Source organism: Scyliorhinus torazame, chromosome 15 (genome assembly GCF_047496885.1).
Source record: "Scyliorhinus torazame isolate Kashiwa2021f chromosome 15, sScyTor2.1, whole genome shotgun sequence".
NCBI classification, from domain to species: Eukaryota; Metazoa; Chordata; class Chondrichthyes; order Carcharhiniformes; family Scyliorhinidae; genus Scyliorhinus; species Scyliorhinus torazame.
Window position 1 is genome coordinate 89497542 of NC_092721.1, and position 16759 is coordinate 89514300.

The 16759-nt window shown below is 49.5% G+C and overlaps 1 protein-coding gene across 2 annotated transcripts in view; it reads right to left on the reverse strand.

The window, feature by feature from the left end:
• LOC140391675 (piwi-like protein 4) overlaps positions 1-16759 on the reverse strand; it is a 171096-nt gene that overhangs the window by 16947 nt on the left and 137390 nt on the right. The window contains exons 19-20 of one of the 2 annotated variants that reach the window (XM_072476409.1): positions 8358-8483; positions 7415-7562 (exon numbers count right to left, since the gene is read on the reverse strand). In XM_072476409.1, the coding sequence (XP_072332510.1) occupies positions 7415-7562; positions 8358-8483 (274 nt within the window). The remainder of the gene's footprint in view (positions 1-7414; positions 7563-8357; positions 8484-16759) is intronic. The other variant, XM_072476410.1, reaches the window with a different exon arrangement.

Below are 16759 nucleotides of genomic sequence, written 5' to 3' on the forward strand. Positions count from 1 at the left end.
GAGAAGGCGGACCAGGAGGTCTGGAGGGCGAGCCCAGGGTGGAGCTGCAGGAGGATGGCAGACAGGCGATGGTAAGGATCTGGAACGCCAGTAGGATTAGGGAGGCCCTCATCCACACTTGATTCACATAGGATGAGGCTATGTCCATCAGCTCAACCCCTCCCCTCAATTTCCCTCTTCCCCCCATTTCCTTCCTTCCCCCATTTCCCCCTTCCCCTCCTTCCCCCAATAATCCCAATTTCTCTTCTTCACTAGCCCTCCCCTCCCCCATTTCCCCTCCTCTCCAAACCCCCCTTTCCCTCCAAATCCCCCCTCGCCTCCCCAACCCCACCCTTCCCAACCACCCTGTTCAACCTCTAAGGTTTGTGTAACATCACTCCAGGGTAAGGGGCCTGTGTTGGCACTGTCAGTGGGCCACTATACAAGGTAGGAGCATGATGATAACTCACTCTTCAGGTGCTCCTCAGTTTCTGCAAAAATCTGACTCCTGTCTTTCTGCTGGCAGCGCGCTCACATCCATCCTCCGAACGGGATCTGCATTGGGGACATTTGATCTTGGACCACTGTGCCGGGGGGTGGGGGGAGCTGAGGGCAACAGGGAGTGGGGTGCAGGCAGGCCCGCTGTGAAAATTAACATGACACAGGCTTCACATGTTTTAATAGTGAACTATTGAAATTTCCATTCCCCCTAGTTACAGACAGTGACCTCATCAGTACCCACTCAGTGCTCCTCATTCTGCTTGATCTTTTGCGGTCAACTGCTACATCTAGGTGTTCACCAACAATGATACCTGAAGCCCTGGAGATGGTACTACTTCCATTTTTAAAGGTCTTCCATTGACACGTACTATGGTTATTGGAGCAACTCTGCCCTTGTCACTGTGGCTCAATGTTAACAAGTTTGGCGCAGTCGACTGATATTCCTCCATACTGTGAACAGCTGCCAGTTTAGAACATAGAACATAGAACTGTACAGCACAGTACAGGCCCTTTGGCCCACGATGTTATGCCGAACTAGTCTGAAACTAAGATCAAATCAACCTACTCCCAATCTTTCTAGTGCACTCCATTTGCCTAACCAATAACTGCTTGAAAGTTCCTAAAGTGTCCGACTCCACTACCATAGCTGGGAGTGCGTTCCACGCCCCAACTACTCTCTGAGTAAAGAACCTACCTCTGACATCCCTCCTATATCTTCCACCATGAACCTTATAGTTATGCCCCCTTGTAACAGCTACATCCACCCGAGAAAAAAGTCGCTGACCGTCCACTCTATCTATCCCTCTCATCATCTTATACAACTCAATTAAGTCACCTCTCATTCTCCTTCGTTCCAATGAGAAAAGCACTAGCTCCCTCAACCTTTCCTCATAAGACCTACCCTCCAATCCAGGCATCATCCTGGTAAATCTCCTTTTGCATTTTCCAATGCTTCCACATCCTTCTTATAATGAGGTGACCAGAACTGCACACAATACTCCAAATGTGGTCTAACCAAGGTCTTGTACAGTTGCAGCATAACCTCACGGCTTTTAAACTCAATCCCCCTGTTAATAAATGCTAACACTATAGGCTTTCTTCACAGCTCTATCCACTTGGGTGGCAACTTTCAGAGATCTATGGACATGAACTCCAAGATCTCTTTGCTCCTCCACATTCTTCAGAACCCTGCCGTTAACCTTGTAATCCGCATTCAAATTTGTCCTACCAAAATGAATCACCTCACACTTATCAGGGTTATCATCTGCCACTTTTCAGCCCAGCTCTGCATCCTATCAATATCTCTTAGCAGCCTACAACAGCCCTCCACATTATCCACTACTCCACCAATCTTGGTGTCATCAGCAAATTTACTAACCCAACCTTCAACTCCATCATCCAAGTCATTGATAAAAATCACAAATAGCAGAGGACCCAGCACTGATCCCTGTGGTACACCGCTGTTGACTGGGCTCCAGGATGAAAATTTACCATCTACCACCACCCTCTGTCTTCTATGTGATAGCGAGTTACTGATCTAATTGGCCAAATTTCCCTCTATGCCATGCCTCCTTACTTTCTGCATGAGCCGACCACGGGGCATCTTATCAAACGCCTTACTAAAATCCATGTATACGACCTCAACTGCTCTACCTTCATCTATGTACTTAGTTACCTCCTCAAAGAATACAATCAAACTTGTGAGGCAAGACTTACCCCTCACAAATCCGCGCTGACTATCCTGCATTAAGCTGTATCTTTCCAAATGATCATAAATCCTATCCCTCAGGACTCTTTCCAATAATTTACCTATGACCGAAGTGAGGCTTACCGGCCTATAATTCCCAGGGTTATACCTATTCCCTTTCTTGAACAAGGGGACAACATTCGCCTCTCTCCAGCCTTCTGGCACTATTCCTGTAGACAGTGAGGACATAAAGATCAAAGCCAAAGGCTCTGCAATCTCATCCCTCGCCTCCCAAAGAATCCTAGGATATATCCCATCAGGCCCAGGGGACTTATCTATCCTCAGGCTTCTTCTCAATTTCTAACACATCTTCCATCCGAATATCTACCTCCTCCAGCCTATCAGCCTGTATCGCACTATCCTCTTCAACAATATGGCCCCTCTCCTTTGTGAACACTGAAGAAAAGTGTTCATTTAGGGCCTCTCCTATATCTTCAGGCTTCATGCACACGTTCCCACTACTGTCCTTGACCGGCCCTAACTTCACCTTGGTCATTCTTTTATTCCTCACATAAGTGTAAAAAGCGTTGGGGTTTTCCTTGATCCTACCCACCAAGGACTTCACATGCCCCCTCCTAGCTCTCCTGAGCCCTTTCTTGAGCTCCTTCCTAGCTATCTTGTATCCCTCAAGTGCCCTAACTGTATCTTGTTTTCTCATCCTTACATGAGCCCCCTTCTTCCTCTTGACAAGACATGCAACCTCTTTTGTAAGCCATGATTCCCTCACTCGACCATTTCCTCCCTGCCTGACAGGGGCATACATATCAAGGACACGCAGTATTTGCTCCTTAAACAAGCTCCACATCTCAATTGTGCCTATCCCTGACAGTTCCTGTTTCCATCTTATGCTCCCCAATTCTTGTCTAATCGCATCGTAATTGCCCTTCCCCCAGTTATAAACCTTGCCCTGCCATATGTTCCTATCCCTCTCCATTGCTATAGTGAAAGTCACCGAATTGTGGTCACTATCTCCAAAGTGCTCTCCCACAACCAAATCTTGACCCGGTTCATTACCCAGTACCAAATCCAATGTGGCCCCACCTCTTGTCGGTCTATCCACATATTGTGTGAGGAAACCCTCCTGCACACACTGGATAAAAACAACCCCATCCGAACTATTCGAATTATAGTGGTTCCAATCAATATTTGGAAAGTTAAAGTCACCCATGACAACTACCCTGTGACTACTGCACCTACCCAAAATCTGAGTTTCTTTCCCCTTCCTGGGCCGAGCAGGCTCCGCTTGTCTCCGCATTACCTCCTGCAACACCGGAAACACTCAGCCTTCGAAACCTGCACCTGTCTGAGGCATGGCTTCCCTGCAACAAAAACAATTGTTGAAACTTGCCGTCTGATCAAGGCGGTGGCTCCTGCCCCAGTTCCCTCCATGGGTGAATCTTCCCCAACTGTGCCATAAGCTTTGTTCCTGGTGCTGCTACTTGCCTCAGGATAGGTCAAGCTTCCTATTACACTGTAGGTCTGCATGCCACAGGCCGTGAGCAAAATGATGTCTTGCCTTTTGTCCCCTTCTATGCCGGTTGCTCTGAAAAGGTAACTGAGCAGTGTTAATGTAAGCCTACTTGTGACAATAAAGATTATTTATTTATATGCTGCACATATTGCACCCAATCTTCCTCATTCGCATAGAAATGCTCAAGCTTACCAAAAAGCTGCATGATGGTGGTCTTCTGCCGGGCATGGGAAATAACTAGGAATTGGGCCTGAAAAACTATCATGATCATCCCGCAATTGGGTCCTTCTACCTTGGTGCCTGTTACATCCCCTCGGAGGCCAAGCACTATGTTTTAAAAGATTCCCCGCCTTTACCACAGAGTATGAACTCCCCCGGTAATTGGGGGTGGGGTTTCTCGCTTAACAAAGGGGGACTACTCAGTATAAAAACCCTGACCTGGGTGCAGGTCGGGGAAGGTGGCCTTTTGAGGAGAGGAGGTTTTGCTATTGTAATTATTGTGTGCACCATAATAAACCTTTGTTCATTCCTTCCTACCGTGTGTTCCTGAGTCTCTTCTGTTGGATTCAACAATGGCAATGAGGGTGAAGTGGAGCTGCCACAGCCATTGTGTATTATACTGCCAACCCACTTCGTCCAGGCCCAGAGAGGCCTCCACTCCGAACAGAGAGATGCCGCACATTGGAAAGCTTGAACAGTTTGATGCTGGTACCGATGACTGAATCCAATATGTCGAGCGGGTACAGTATTTTTTCCGGTCTAACGCAATTGTTGAGCGACAAGCCGTTATCCTATTGACCACAGTCAGGAGGACTAATGTGCTCATCATAAGCCTCACACACCAGACAGGCCGGACTCTAAGGCCGGGATTCTCCACCAAGCCGCACCAGTTTCCCACCGGCAGTGGGATTCTCTGTCCCGCCAGCCGGCCAATGAGGTTTCCCACTGGGGGTAGCCCCACACTGTCGGAAAATCCATGGGCGTGGGTGCACTGCAGAGAATCCAGCCCCAAGTCTTTTGCCGCATTGATGGCCCTGGTCAGGGCACATCTTGACCCACAGCCCCCCGATAATGGTCTGCTGGTTCCATTTCCACATGGCCACGCAGGCCAAGTGGAATCCAATGGCGACTTTGTGGTGTGCTTGAGGAGGCTCGGCCCCCTCATGAGAGTTTGGGGTCGCACTGACCAAATCACTGAGGGACCCTTTCGTCTGTTGACTCTGAGACGCCGACACCCAGTGGAAACTCCTTACAGAGGCCCACTTAACCCTCCAATGGCGATAGTCCCTGGAGAGCACGGGGTCCAAGAGTTGCAGAACCTACCTGTCCTGCACCTCAGTCACTGGCGCGACCTCCGAGCGGCCACGACCAAACCCGAGAGACACGGGCCTCCGCAAAGCAGAACCGACCATGGGAACTGAGGCTGTTGCCATGGCACACCCGGGTGCAAACAAAACAACTCCCATTGAGCAGGAGCACCAAGATGGCAGCCGCAGGCAGTAGGTAACCAGGGCCGGGAAGCCAGATGGGCCCATGAAGGCACCATTCCCCAACAACCGTCCAGGAGTTACCACCCCTCTAGGGGCCAAGAATATTATGTTGAGGATCAGGAGGACGCATAGCAGCAGTTGCATTGCGTTACAGCCCCCAGGGTTGCGCATAACCAGGTGCATTGAAGATGAATGGACAGCCCATTGACATGGAGTCGGCACCGGAGCGGCAGTGTTGGCTAACAGCTGCAGGACAGTCACCATGATTCGACTGGTCTCCAAACCTTGGACCTTCACGACACGGGCATCCGGTTGGCTACATACACAGGAGCCCTTGGTCATTGACAGCACCACCCATGTGACTGTGACATATGGGGACCAGTTGGCCCTTGGTGGTAATCCGTGGTACCGCGACTGGCTGCGCCATCTAAAATTTGATTGGCAAAACGTTTGCTGCCTATACCCCCACAGCTTGGAAGGAGTGCTGGTGAAATTTCCTGGAGTCTTAGCCGAAGGCCTTGGCACAATAAAAGGTGCAGTGGCCAAAATCAGTGTGGATGAAAACGCACAAACCCATTATTTCCACGCCCACCTAGTACCGTACGCGCTAGGCCCCAAGGACAACGCAGATTCCTTGTTGCACTTGGACATCACCCGCCCCCTCCACTTCACCGATTGGGTAGCGCCAGTGGTCCCGGTGTTAAAGGCTGACGGGTCGTTGCTTCTATGCGTGGGCTACAAGATGATAGTGAACTGGATTTCTAGCCTAGACCGTTATCTCGCATCGAGGACCTGTACCCCATACTCAGCGGGGGGGGGGGGGAAACGTTCAGAAAACTCGACATGAGCCATGTATATCTACAGCTGGTCCTAGATCCAGGCTCCCGGGGTTTTGTCACAGTCAACATCACACAGGGTTGTATGAATACACCCAGCTCCCATTCGGGGTTTCATCGGCCTGTGCGATTTTCCAGCGTGTAATGGAAAGCATCCTGCAAGGACTACCCAGGGTGGCCATCTACCTGGACGATGTACTGATCACCAGGCCTCAGACAAGGAGCATTTGGAGAACCTGGCTGAGGTCCTCCGGCGGTTTGAACAGGCCAGCGTCCACCTCCATAGAGAGAAGTGGAGAGGGGCAAGCGGCTCCACCAACCAAAACAGCTATGCACCATCCCTTAATAAACAAACACTCAGGATCTAGTGTGGTGAAATCATGAATTTAGAGCCTCACACTCTAAATTACATTAAAATGGAACAGAATGAAGTAAACAAGACTAAGCCTAATCTATACACATATTTTTAGTAAATAAGAGGGTGGAATCTTACCAGAATTTGGCAAAGTGACAGACTCAGACTGAAAACTGGTGTGTAACTCCCCAGTTGCACAGACAGTTTTCCCTTCAAATATTGTGCCTCTGAGAGAGAAAAACATGAGTAGGCATGGTTTCCGGCATCACTCTGGCAGGGTGGGGCCGCAAAGAGCCAGCAGGCAGCTCCACAGAGATCAGGGTGCCATCTTCAAAGGGCACCTCAATCAGCACTGCAGCCTAACAGCCCCCAGGCCCCATCTCAAAGCTTTCACCTCCCCTCCTCGCCCCCACGACCGACTATCCTCACCAGCATTACCCCCAGCCCTGACAATCCTCACCGGCATTCCAACCCCCCCGCCCCCCCACGGAAGTATAGCTGGGACTTTCCCTCCCCCACCCTCAGTGCCCACTCTCCCTCCCCCAACACACCTAAGTGAACCACCCCCCCCCCCCAATGGGGTTTCTCACTAGGGCCCTTCCCCGGAACTGCCCCCTGGCACAAATTGGCAGGGGAAAGTTGGGAACACAATTTCTCCGATGAGAATCGCGTTTCCTGATTCGCACGGGATTTTCCACCCACGGAGAGTTAGTGCGGGCTCAAAATCGCACAGAGTTTTTATAATCAGGTTAGAATAAGAAAAGAGATGCTAAGAAATCCATATTTGCATGATTTCATGTTTTAAGTAGGCTTTCATGATTAAAGTCTGTTTTAATCAACATTTTTCTTAGTAAAGAGAATATTACATTGTCCAAAAATTAATATCTGTTGACAAATTTGATTCCTAAAAAGTGAGATAGTGCCAAGTTTATCATGGTAACGGTTACTGAAAAATAGGTTAATACTGCCGAGCTGAAGAGGAAAAAACAGCTACGCAAAAATAATAATGCATTCAATTTTTAAAAGTCTACTTACTTGCCAGTTATAATAGAGGTGACATATCTTGTAAGTTAATCTTTGCACATGGTCTGGTTTCATGCTGCTGTTGTCATATACAACATTGTAGTATGTTGGAGAGACAGTGCCTTGGCGCGCACATTGACTGATGAGGAAGAAGTCATACCTATCAATATTATAAAATAAAATTAGGTTATATCCAGCACACTAATCTAGCCTGGTATCAGTTCATTAAAACATTTTTTTTAGAGTACCCAATTAATTTTTTCCAATTAAGGGGCAATTAAGCATGGCCAAACCACCTATCTGCACATCTTTGGGTTGTGGGGGCGAAACCCATGCAAACACAGGGAGAATGTACAAACTCCACACGGACAGTGACCCAGAGCCGGGATCGAACCTGGGGCCTCGGCGCCATGAAACGGAGTGCTAACCACTGCACCACCATGCTGCCCCCGGTATCATTTCATGATGGAAGATCTATAACATTTAAGTACTTGTTGATTATCTATTGATTTATCAAGGGTGATTTTCACACATTGTGCTTGTACTATGGGAGAAAACCTCTATCTGCCTCTGACACGGTTGTGACTGTCAATGTTCCAGGGCCATGGGTGGTGACTCCATATGCCAGAAGCTCTCAGAAGCATCCAGCCTATTACTGGAGCACGTCACAAAAAAAGTGAAACAAATGATCTAGAGTGCTAGATGTGGTCTTGGAAATGGGAGGCAGCGGGAGGAGTTGTTTTTGAACACCACCTAAAGTCTGGTTGTATCGTGCAGGCAGGCATGAAGTTATGCCCACAGATTAGTTGGCACATGGCTCTCTCCTGTAAATGAAGTGGGCACCCACACTCCCCAATGTCAGGTTGGAGTGCTTCAACATTTGTGAACTTTGCACAACCTCAGTGATTGCTGTTTAATGTGAAAACAACTCCATTTATTTATAGCTCCAACAAACCATTCAGGGCGAGTAGCCTCGTTGTCAATCACAGTGCCAATTGGTGGATTTTGAAGCATTCCATTCATATCAGCAAAGAATCTGCAGGTACTTTTCTTCCGAACTACAATGATTGTTACTTTGGGGCTAAAAATAAGAAAGATTTTCATTAAAATATATTTCAAACTGAGGGAGTGTTGTGCTCTGTATAATCAATGTGCATTAAGCATGAAAATCTTTTTTGCAGCCAGCTAGTTTTAGATTGTAGTCCAGCACATCACCCATTCTTGCCACCACATGATTGAAATTTAAAGTTGAAAGTGAACTATAATTTCACTAACCATTATAGTAAGAATGGCAGCATTGGACCTGACATGATGTGCAGATCTTGCAGGTTGTGCAAGTTTTAAGTGGCAGACACTGGCAAATGAACACACCGACAGGAAGTGTTACAAATTGAATTTACTTAAATGCGAGATTTCTGAACGTCAGCTACACTTGGGGACAACCTGTTACAACAGAAAGGAAAAAGATTTTTCAAACAACAGTTTCAGAGTGTAGCCACCCTGCAGATAGATAGGAAATCAGCGGTGGTAGACGAAGGAGTGGTAATTATCCATCAGTCAGGGAAAGTCAGGACGGAGAAGTTAAATCTGGACTCGCAGAACCAGTTCTCCTCTCTAATAAGTTTAAAGCATTGGCTTCCTCTGGGGAAGATGAAGACTATTGGCATGACTAGTTGGATTATACTAGATGATATGGATTGGTGTAGACAGGTGCGGGGATGGGAGCTAATCAATTTAATCAGGAATGTAGTTGTCATGGCCCAGATTTTGTTGTAAATTGCGAAGTGACAGCGTTCCCTGCTGACCTTGAATAAAACTTCCCGGAAAGCTCTAGGGCTTAATTTTATGGTCCTGTCACAGTGGGGGCAGAAAATGCAGCAAGCCATTCAAAGGTCCATTGACTTTGGTTGGACCGGAAAATTCCATCGACAGGGGGGGCCGTACGATTCCTCCTCTAGTGATCCATATGGCATGGATTTCCTCTTTCATGATGTCAGTATGAATCAGGCGCCAACTCTAAGGACACCTCTGAGCATTCAACAAAGGTGATGTAATCGAGAAACACAACAGCAAATAACATTGAAGTATTTTCACAGACAGCGAACCAGGGAGTCACATACACTACTACCCTTCATTTTTAATTAAGATTTAAAAGACCAATGTTAGTGATTGGGACATACATGTGTGACTACTGTAGACACTGAAATTTCATAATGTAATGAACCCTGTAGAGACTGATAATTTTTAAGAAGAAATTCAAACTTCCGGTGCATGGTTGAAAGGATCAAACAAGAAGATTTCAAGTTTTAAGACATTTTAATGTAAAGTACAAACTAAAAGCAACATTAATTAAACACGAGCAGCGGGATTCTCCAACCCCCCGCCGGGTCGGAGAATCGCTGGGGGGCGGCATGAATCCCCCCCCCCCTCCTGCTGCAGAATTCTCCGGTGCCGGGGATTTGGCGGGGACGGGAACCGCGCCACGCCGGTCGGCGGCCGCTGGCAGCGGCCTCCCCGGCGATTCTCTGGCCCGCGCGGTCGCCTGTTTTCGGCCAGACCAGCTGCCGTATGTTACACCAGGTATTTGCCGGCGGGACCTGGCTGCGCGGGCAGCCTCCGGGGTACTCGGGGGGCACGGGGGGATCTGGCCCCGGGAGGTGCCTCCACGGTGGCCTGGCCCACGATCGGGGCCCACCGATCCGCGGGCAGGCCTGTGCCGTGGGGGCACTCTATTCTTCCGCACCGGCGGCTGTACCGGTCCGCCATGGCTGGTGTGGAGACGAACACCTCTGCACATGCGCGGGAATGATGGCAGCACAAGCTGGTGCTCCCACGCATGTGCCAACTTGCGCAGGCCGGCAGAGGCCCTTCGGCGCCTGTCGCCGCAAACCACTCCGGGTCCGGCCTAGCCTCTGAAGGTACGGAGGATTCCGCACCTTTGGGGCAGCCCGACGCCAGAGTGGTTCACGCCACTCCTCAGCGCCGGCACCCCCCCACCCCACCGGGTAGGAGAGATTCCCGCCCTATCTCAGTAGGCAATTTATACTCCGGACTAGAGAAGATTCAACATTTAAAATCACTGAAAATGTCCTCTCGGTTGTACTTCACTCTGTCCCTTAAGTAGACACTTCATTCTCTTGGAACCAGTACAGGAAATTCCATTTGACCCAGTGACAGTGAAGGAACAGTGATAGATTTCCAAGTCAGGGTACTAAGTGGCTTGAAGGGGAACTTGCAGGTGGTGGTGTTCCCATGTATTACTGCCCTTGTCCTTCTAGATGGTAACGGTTGTGGATTTGGAAGGTGCTGTCTAAGAAGCCTTGCTGAATTCCTGCAGTACACACTGCTGCTACTGTGCATCAGTGGTGGAAGGAGTAAGTGTTTGTAGATGGTGTGCCAATCAAGCGAGCTACTTTGCCCTTTGATTCTTGCAGACTGACCGTGCCCGTGAGGTTCAATGATGTTTAGGGAAACCTGTAATTTACAATGATTTCCTATGGACTCTTCTCCTCTCAATGCCCATCTATGGGAACGTGAATCATATGAGCCTCGATAGAGGTAGAAATCTAGATAGAACTGCTGATTGGCTACCCTCTAGACCCCAAACTCTATATTGGAATTAGATAAACAGTTTAAAGTATGACCATTTCCAAAACCTAACATCTCTCTCTGATTTGGTGACCATGGCCTGGATTTTTGTAGGGATCCAGCTGTAGAAGATCTTTTCGACAGATTCCTATGTCACCGATAGCTTAAAAGTGGCAGGGCGGGAGTCACACATAAGGAAAACCTGAACTCGCCAAAGCAATTAGAACTCAATGCTGAGTTGGCCTGTGTGATATGAGGAGGCATTGGCGAGAGTGGGACCATGAACTGGCATGAATGGAGCATGGAGAGTGGGGACGAGGGGTGAGGGCGGAATGGCCTAAAATACGACCAAATAATGGGACAAAATCCCAAAGATTCATTGAGAGCCTTTTAAACGACCCATCTTGGCACTTCGGAGCACCTATGGCCTTCTCTGATATGTATCAGAGGATGTTCGGCCCAACTCCATCTACATCTGCCCCCCTGGAAAAAAGATCCCACCATTCAGGGGAGATTCTTCCAAGGTGGGTGTGGTAACTCACCCTACCACTTCAGGAGCAAAGGATTGGGTCTGACAGTCTATCCACTGTCAACACAGTTGCTTGGGGTATTGTTTACAGGTGTAAATATCTTTCACAAGCCTCCTAGTAAAACAACCAGTCTGTCCCCCAACCCTTAACAACCAAACCACCCAGGCTTGCCATCAACAGGATTCAGCACAGATCACATGGTCCCCTTCTTCATTCCTACATTTTATTGTAAATTAAAGACACAGTCCTGAAACATGACAATCTTATAAAACATCTCACAAGCTTAAATCTGCCTCCTGAACACTGCCTGGGAGGAGGTGACAGAGGCAGTCATCACTGCCAGCCTTACCAGGAGGAGGCAGCTAGTGATCCTGAGGGATTTGGGGAGGGGGTCACTGGTGAGGCCTCTGCCCTGAGAGGGGCAGAGAATCAAGGAGGGTTCCAACGGCCACGGTGCAGGTGTCCTTTGGTTAGGGTGAGCTCTGCTGTGGGGTTGCGCTTCTGCGCTGAGCCCCAGTAGCTGCAGAAACTATGAGAATCAACTCCTGCCTGCTGTGGGTGGAAAGTTGAAAATTATCATGCTCCCAAAGCTGAACTTAGAAGTTCTGCACTATTTTTGAGCTTTAGCCTCAGCAACTTACTGGATGTGGGATACCATCTCGCATGTTCCTCCTGGTTCCACATAGTAAAAATTAAACATTTTCTCCTCCCTTTAACAACTCTTAGTCTAGGTTGGCTAAATGGTTTGAGCATGATGCATGATATTGCATGGTGTCCATTCTGTCCATTAGTATCTGGTAATTTCAGTCAGGGTCCGACAACCAACATAGGATCCCAATTTGCATGTTGTGCAGCCTCTCCCATGTTTCAGGCAGAGCTGCATCAGACTGGCCTTGGACAACGGTGGGACAGCAGAGGTGCCCCTGACTCCCCTAAAAATTTCACCTTCTGGTTGGCCACTTTTCAGGTGAGATCTGTTGCAACACTGAGCAAATATTTTTGCTAGCTTCCAGGTTAATAGAATTTTAGCAAAGGCTGAAATAGATTAATAATCTTTTATTATTGGCACAAATAGGCTTACATTAACACTGCAGTGAAGTTACTGTGAAAATCGCCTAGTCGCCACATTCTGGTGCCTATTCGGGTAAACTGAGGGAGAATTCAGAATGTCCAATTTTATCTAACAGCACTTCTTTCGGGACATGTGGGAGGAAACCGGAGCACCCAGAGGAAACCCATGCAGACACGGGGAGAACATGCAGACTCCGCACAGACAGTGACCCAAGCCGGGAATCGAACCTGGGACCCTAGAGCTGTGAAGCAACCACTGTGCTACCGTGCCGCCCATGTAGGGAAGGGAAGGAAGAGCAAGTTACAATCACAAACCATGCGGAAGCTATAATAATGTGGGAAAGACAAAAGGCTGAAATCCTGTAAAAAGCAAAAAGGAAACAAACGTAAAGCTAAACTTCACAGGTCACAATCCTCTCAAAATCTCATCCTACAATGGGTAAATAAATAAGTTAGGGGAGATAAACTGAGAGTAGGACTAAAGGAAATAGGTTCAAACTAATGATAAATAAACTTGGAACTCATGTCAGGAAACTATTCTTCACACTAAGGGTGTGATCTAACTTAAAAAAATGGAGTCCATTCTGGGCAGGATTAGCAGCATCATTCCCGGTGCTTGTAGTGCCGGGAACGACCCCACTATCTAACAGTACTCTTTTTTTTTAGTGCCCCGGCATGGAACACCTCCCTGAGGCCACACTCAGCGTCATTTCCTGCACTAAGGAGTCCTGTGCATGAAGAGATTGGTACACCTTTTTAAAATGGCGTCCCAATCTCTTGACCCGACCCCGACGCAACTCACGTATAAAGGAGTCATCGAGCCCCCGCGCACCCCACCTCACAGGGGCCGGGCACCTCCGGGAAAAATGCCAGCCTGTCACCTTAGCACTGCCATTCTGGCACACTGGCACCTGGGCACCCAGGTGGCACTCTCAGGGTAGCACCACCAGGATGCTAGGGTGCCAATGCCAAGGTGCTCGGGTGGCACCAGTAGTGCCACCCTGCCCAGAGGCCGATCAACCAGGGGCCTCCGATCATCTGGAAAGCCACTCCAGGTACCGTTCTGCCTGGTCCTTGTTTGTGGGGGCCAATGCTGAATGATGCCCAGCTCGGGTCTCCTCAGATCTGGTGTGAGCACGGCTAAGTGAGTTCCACCCAAATCGCCATGTCTTGAGAGATCTGGTTAGGTCTCGCGAGGCGTAATGGCCGTCGGGAATCCCATGGAAGGCCTTTCCCGGGATCTACTGGCCGGGTCGTGCCCCTGATCCGATGGAATGCCCCCTAAATCCCAGATCACCCCCTAAATTTATTTCAGTTGGTAGAACTGTCACCTCTGAGACAGAAGGTTATGAGTTCAAGTCTCGCTCGAAGACTTGCGCACAAAAATCAAAGCTCACTCCAGTGTAGTATTGGTTAAATGGAGGCTTTGTCAGCTCTTTCACATGGATGCAAATGATCCCATGACACTTAGTTATAACAAGGGAGTTGTCCGTGTTGTCCTGACCAATATCTATCCCGCAATTTTTTAAAAAAAAAACAATTTTAATGAGGTATTTTTTGGCATTACAAACAACAGTATTAAAAAAACTGTGTAAAAGAACAATAAACATAGTGCAAACATCGATACCCGACCCAAGATCCGCCTATTAACCCCCTACTCTACGCTACCATGCTCCCCACCCCCCCTCTGCTGACGATGAATTCTCCGCAAAGAAGTCGATGAATGGTTGCCACCTCCGGGCGAACCCTAACACTGACCCTCTCAAGGCGAACTTAATCTTCTCTAGGCCGAGAAAGCTCGCCATATCAGTTAACCATGCCTCCGATTTCAGGGGCTTTGCGTCCCTTCAAGCTAATAATATCCGTCTCCGGGGTACCAGGGAAGCAAAGGCCAGAACATCTGCCTCTTTCTCCTCCTGGATTCCCGGATCCTCCGACACCCCAAAAATCGTCACTTCTGGACTCATTGCCACCCTTGTTTTCAATACTCTGGACATGACGTCCGCAAAACCCTGCCAATATCCCCTAAGTTTTGGACACGCTCAGAACACGTGAACATGGTTCGTTGGTCCTCCCGCACATTCTACACACCTGTCCTCCACCCCAAAGAATCTACTCATCCGGACCACTGTCATGTGGGCCCGGTGGACCACCTTGAATTGGATCAAGCTGAGCCTTGTGCATGTAGCGGTCGCATTGACTCTGCTTAACGCGTCAGCCCATAAGCCGTCCTCCATCTTTCCCCCCAGCTCCTCCTCCCACTTACGCTTCAGCTCCTCGGTCTGCATCTCCTCCACCCCCATTAGTTCTTTATAGATGTCCGAGACACTCCCCTCCCCCACCCATCCCCTAGACACTACCCTATCCTGGATCCCCCTTAGTGGCAGGAGTGGGAAGGATGATACCTGCCTGCGCAGAAAGTCCCGCACCTGTAAATATCTGAAGTCGTTCCCTCTTGCCAACCCAAACTTCTCCTCCAGTGCCCTCAAGCTAGGGAAGCTCCCTTCCAGGAACAGGTCCCCCATCCTCTCAATTCCCGCCCTTCGCCATATTCGAAACCCCCCATCCAAGCTCCCTGGGGCAAACCGGTGGTTGTCACATATTGGGGACGAAACCGATGCTCCCACTGCTCCAACGTACCTCCTCCACTGACCCCAGACCCTCAAGGCCGCCACCACCACGGGACTGGTGGAATATCTTGCCGGTGGGAATGGCAGAGGTGCCGTTATCAACGTCCCCAAGCTGGTGCCCCTACATGAAGCTGCCTCCATCCACTCCCAAACCGACGCCGTCCCCACCACCCACTTCCTTATTATAGCAATATTGGCCGCCCAGTAGTAATTACTGAAGTTTGGCAGGGCAAGCCCCCCCACCTCCCGATTTCTCTCGAGCATCGTCTTCTTCACCCGTGGGGACTTACCTGCCCAGACAAAGCCCAAAATAATTTTATTAATCCTCTTAAAAAAGGACCGCGGGATGAAAATTGGGAGGCATTGGAATACAAATAAAAATCTCGGTAGGACCGTCATCTTAACCGTCTGCACCCTCCCAGCCAGCGACCGCGGTCGCGCATCCCATCTCCGAAACTCGCCCCTCATCTGATCGACCAACCGGGACAAGTTCAACTCGTGTAGACGGCCCCAGTCGCGCGCAACTTGTATCCCTAGGTACCTAAAACTGTCCCCCACTTACCTAAACGGTAGCTCCCCCAGCCGACCCTCCTGACCTCTTGCCTGGACTACAAACATTTCGTTCTTTGTCATGTTCAGTTTATATCCCGAAAACCGGCCAAAGTCGCCATGATCTCACCCATCCCTGCCCCTGGACCTGATACGTATAAGAGCAGGTCGTCCCCGTACAGCGAGACCCTATGTTCCACCCCCCCGAACCAGCCCCTTCCAACCCCTTGAAGCTCTCAGAGCAATTGCCAGCGGCTCTATAGCTAATGCAAACAGCATTGGGAAGAGGGTGCATCCCTGTCTTGCCCCCCGGTGCAGTCTGAGATAGTCCGAGGTCATCCTATTCGTCCTTACACTAGTCTCCGGGGCCTGGTACAACGGCCTAACCCAGTCGTTAAAGCCCCTACCGAACCCAAATCGTCCCAACACCTCCAATAGATCGTCCCACTCCACCCGGTCGAACGCCTTCTCCGCATCCATGGCCACCACTACCTCAACCTCCCTATCCTCCCTCGCCTTCCTAAGCTGCTCCACTGCCTTGCCTGTGGACAACACCCCAAACTCAGCCTGCAGCCTCGACGTTCTCTTAACATCTCCACCCCCGGGGTCACCGCATACCTCCTATCTATCTGTAGGATCTCCCCAACCAGTCAGTCCGTCTCTGCCCTATCCATCCTGTCCCTATGAGCCCGGATCAAAATCAGCTCCCCCCTCACCACTGCTTTCAGCGCCTCCCAGACCACCGCTGCTGAGACTTCCCCCGTGTCGTTGACCAGCAGGTAGTTCTGCATGCACTTCCTCACCCTCTCGCACACCGCCTCGTCCGCCAACAAGCACACGTCCAGTCTTCATTGCGGTCGCTGGAATCTCTCCTCACTAACCTGCAGTTCCACCCAATGTGGGGCATGATCCGAAATAGTGATGGCTGAGTACCCCGTGTCCACCAACCCCGCCAGCAAATCCCTGCTCAGAATGAAAAAATCAATCCG